This window comes from Cottoperca gobio, chromosome 22, assembly GCF_900634415.1.
Source record: "Cottoperca gobio chromosome 22, fCotGob3.1, whole genome shotgun sequence".
In the NCBI taxonomy this organism is placed as follows: domain Eukaryota; kingdom Metazoa; phylum Chordata; class Actinopteri; order Perciformes; family Bovichtidae; genus Cottoperca; species Cottoperca gobio.
Window position 1 is genome coordinate 2,914,205 of NC_041376.1, and position 4,529 is coordinate 2,918,733.

Here is a 4,529-nt window from a genome sequence, read left to right on the forward strand (position 1 = left end):
CAATACATTAATCTTATGTATTGACTGATAATGTATGTCTTATTCGTCTGTGCCACATATTTGAAATGTTCAAAGTTTTAAAAACACACCATGAGCCACACTGGGTGACATGTGCCTTTCATTACAACACACACACACACACACGAAATGCAATATCTTCCTCCTGTTTAATTAGAGTAAGCAGCTTTTTTAGGAGGTGTCTGAGCCTGTTTTATACATGAAAACATATGTGTTCGTCACTCTACCTTCGATGTATATTAGCTCTATAAATGTCAAACATGTTCATTTAGAAATAATGTCGTCATTACACAGCTTGGTCAACAGAAAGCACTGGCAAGTTTATTTGGACTGTAAAATATCCCTCTCAGTACATATCTTAAATAGTAACATTTCACTTTAAGCCCCTTTATTTAGCATTCATGAGCAATGTACAAACATTTAATAACTATTTTTATAACACCCTATAATGTAGTTGTACACAGCTATAAGGGCACTTTAATGGACAGTATTTGTCAATAATTAGAACTTCTCCTTTGGAGACATTTTATATTATTACAACTGTTTATACAGCAGCCTCCACTTATGGAAGGAGTTATAGTTGTTGACAAATACAATAATAAAACAATTATATCTGCTTACAGCCATAGAGTGTTATAAACCATTTGATTAATATTTATGTACTGATGAATGCTAAATAGCCAAGTTACCAAATCGTATAAAAAATATTTGGGTGTGTAGGTAAAAAGAAATGGATACTGGCCAATATATCGCTATCCAGCCTTTGTAATTCTCAAATATTAATATCGGTATCTTCCTCAAAATTGGGGCTTTTGTGTCTTCATTCCAGTATTGACCATTCGAGCTGAAACAAGCAGATTTTCAGTGTCAAATTCCTATTTTTGTGACATATTTAAAAAATGTCACAGATAGACGATGTGCCGCCGACATTCCACTGCTATTCAGAATTTTATGACTCAGAGTGTCTGTGAGCCGATCCTGGCAGATTGATCGATGCACTCAGAGCGGCCACAGCGAGATTCTGCGCTCTCAGACAGATAGAAGCAGTCAGACTGGTTCTTCTTCTTCTTCTTCTTCTTCAAAACTGTAGCTGAAACAGCTGCTGTGAGGTGAATAGTCTCAGGCAAACTCATGAAATAAAAAAAAACTGTCTGCTCGTCTGTCTCAGCAGTGGCTGGCCAGGATGTTGAAGAAATGGTAGACCTCGTCTTTATCGAACACAGCCACCTCAGTGGAGCACTCTGTGCACCAAACAGGGTGGTAAATCTCATCAGCTACCAACCCCGCCGGCGCCGGGTCCGGAGTCTCGTCCAGAGGAGTCTCCGTTTTCTGTCCCCTCCTCCTCTTCCTCTTCCTCCGTTTCATCTCCTGCTGGATTTTGTAGCGCAGCACTTCGTCCCTCTTCACCGTGCAGTTCATGACGAACATGGCTCGGTACTGCGTCCGGTACTTGTCGTGCCTGAGTTGACACAAAAAATACAACAGACGATGAGATCAGTTGTGAAGTGCAGCTGAATAATCTAAAATTAATGTCCCAAAGTAAAATCTTCAATCGTCTTGTTTCTGTGTCCAAGACATTCAGTTTACAAGGATATAAAACAGAGAAAAACAACAACTCCTGAGACTAAAGAGTCTTAAACAAGAGACTGTTTGACTGATAAATGACGTCAAACAATTAATCGAGTATCAACGATTATTGTTGATCGACTAACTGATGATTTGAGCTGAAGACTGCGGTGAGAAGAAAAATGTTTTTGGATAAGGGGAACGTTTCCACACAGAACAGAAAGCATGAAATCCCAACAGGCTGAGTTTTAGTCCAATCAGCAGCCGTCTGGGCACTCAATCATTTATTAGAACAGCAGTCTCCATTTGCAGCACATAGTTGGGGAGCAGCATGTTCTGTCAAGTTTACACATCAGTGTGGAACAAACAAATCCTAAAAGCCTCACCTCTGACAGTCCAGGCAGAGCGTCGTCATGCAGGCGGGACAGTTGAGCACGGCGTCGCTGCTCCGTAAACTCTGAGGCTGCGACCGAGACCCTGCGGCGGTACACTTTCTGCCGTTATACCTGCACAGAAAGACACAAGGCTCAATGACTGAGAGGAGGAAAAACAAATGATTAATGAAAGCTGAATGACTCCTGAGCGTCTTACCGTCTCCTCCTGGCGTCCACCCAGGCCTGGTCCCTGTCGTCCTCGTCGGGGTCATACAGCAGCTCGTCATTGGTCAGTACGGCCCGCTGTCTCCGCTTCCGGCCAGTGGAGCTGCCTGCAGGGCAAACAGAAATGTATCAATTAAATTGAATTGAATTAGTGATGACTTCTTCAGTCATGGTGGTGACATGTTTATGTGTGGAGGACAGTTCACAACATTCATGCTTACTTGGCATGTCCTCGCCCTCTGAGTCAGAGTCGAAGTACACGTCATCGTACATCTCAGGGTTAGGAAGTCCAGGGGGGGCGCCGGGGGCGCCGCCTCCGCCACCTCCTCCAACTCCTCCTGAGGTTTCTACTGGAGAATAAACACACAAATATCAGGAATGCTTTAACAACAAGTTTGCCGACCATTAACCACAATGGACGGATAAAACAACGCCTTCACATTTAAGTGTAAAGTACATGTTAACAACCTGCTGTTGACGGTGTCCAGGTTCCCTCGATGGTCTTGATGGTTGTGCTGAGCTCAGCCTCCATCTCCTTCTCAAACTCATCTCCGCTGGACGACTCACTCTCCCCTGTCAGATACTCTCTGATCAGCTTCTTCTTCTGCTCCGGGGTCCCGTTTAGCAGCACGTCCAGCTCGTCCTCCGAACTGAAACACAGCGAGAGAAATGTTTCACATTGTCTTACATTCTTCAGGCAACAAGTCCAGTGGAGACAAAAAAAAATCCACCCCTGATTGATACCCTCTGTGGTTACATCACATGCTACATGCTATATAACCTAAAATGTTGCTGGTTTTGATTCAAACTGGGAACCTTTGTTGCAAGTCAAACCCCCCTCTCAATCTCCTCACTGCAAAACTGTTGCAGTAAAATACGATATAGACATTATTGTCGCTGTAAAATAATCCAAAATCACCACACATAATAGTAAAATACTGAGACAACATTTTACTGCTCAATGAATACTTTTACTTCAAACTTGTAAGTACATTTAGTTGATAATACTTAGGCTACATACATTTACTTAAGCAAGGTTTTGAATGAATCACTTTGACTTGTAGTGCAGCACTGTGTAGTATTAGTACATTTACTGAAGGATATGAATACTTCTTCATCTACTAGTATTTATAAAGGGCGTTAATTTGTTCCTAACAAAGACAACAATGCAGAGAGAAAAAGTAAATTATAATCAGTAGCTACTGAGAAACAGTTTGCCCATTTTCCGCCTGTTCGAGTTTGTTTACATGTTAGCATTCAGCTAGCTAGCCGCACGTTAGCCTCATGGTTCTAAAGATGCACCGTTTTTAAGGCGAACTGTTTGTATTTGTTTCCAACCTGCTCTCAGCTCTGTCCTCATCACTGGGCTCCTCGATCTCATACGAATCAAACTCCTGTGGTTTGTTCAGTTTGTCCATTTTAACTGTTAAAAAAAGTTCAAAAGTACAACATGAGATTGCGAGCTAGCTGCAGCCTACGAACAACTGCTTCCGCTTCTTCTACTTCTTTAGTTTGGTTAAACGGAAGTAGGAATGGAGAGGAAACAATATCGCCACCTATTGGAGGGCGGAAATAAAAGAAATTAATAATAAATAAATAAATAAAATAAATAAAATAAATAAAATAAATAAAATAAATAAAATAAATAAAATAAATAAAATAAATAAATAAATAAATAATAAATAAATAAATAAATAAATAAATAAATAAAATAAAATAAAATAAAATAAAATAAATAAAATTTATAAAATTTATAAAATTAAATAAATAAAAAATACAAATGAATAAAATAAATAAAGCAATGTTCATCTTCAAATCGCACCCACAATATTTCTTAATATATATTAATCTACATGTTTCTGATTAAACTGAATTATTTGAGTAAAAATAAAAAGATAGGACTTTCTAAAATATTAATAAAATGAATCTAGGTCCTACCGGATTAATTATGTTCTGCCTTTTATTATTTCAATGAAGATATACAAAATAAAACAAAATAAAATCTCTTGATCTTACACACCAACATAAATGTATCCTGTATTTCTTCTCATACGTCATCCAAACATGTTCTAAATATCACTCTTTCCCTACATAGAATAAAAGTCTCAGGTAAAACCGTAAACCTAAAACTTTAACTCGTCTTGTATCTGAGAAGTGGATTTGTGGCAAATCAAGAAATTAAACTAATGACACCACTCGTCACTGGCTGACTGATACGTTCCCAGACTGTTGATTGATATTAAAACACTTGAGTTACCTTTTTTTCAGCAGGGATGCTGAATCAATAGTAATAAAAGCTGGACTCACACTGCTCCCACTTCCTGACATGCGACGCTTCACACTGAT

General features: G+C 39.0%; 1 protein-coding gene across 2 annotated transcripts; it reads right to left on the reverse strand.

The window, feature by feature from the left end:
- Positions 1-313: 313 nt before the first annotated feature.
- Positions 314-3,715, reverse strand: eapp (e2f-associated phosphoprotein). 2 transcript variants are annotated; one of them, XM_029460651.1, is made up of 6 exons: positions 3,522-3,715; positions 2,652-2,833; positions 2,405-2,530; positions 2,176-2,290; positions 1,971-2,090; positions 314-1,477 (listed from the first exon to the last, which is right to left on the reverse strand). In XM_029460651.1, exons 1-6 carry the CDS (start codon positions 3,599-3,601, stop codon positions 1,183-1,185), a joined length of 918 nt encoding a protein of 305 aa, XP_029316511.1. In that variant the 5' UTR covers positions 3,602-3,715; the 3' UTR covers positions 314-1,182. The 2 variants fall into 2 exon arrangements, with proteins under 2 accessions (XP_029316511.1, XP_029316510.1); XM_029460650.1 differs by having other exon boundaries at positions 2,405-2,533; positions 3,522-3,714.
- Positions 3,716-4,529: the final 814 nt, after the last annotated feature.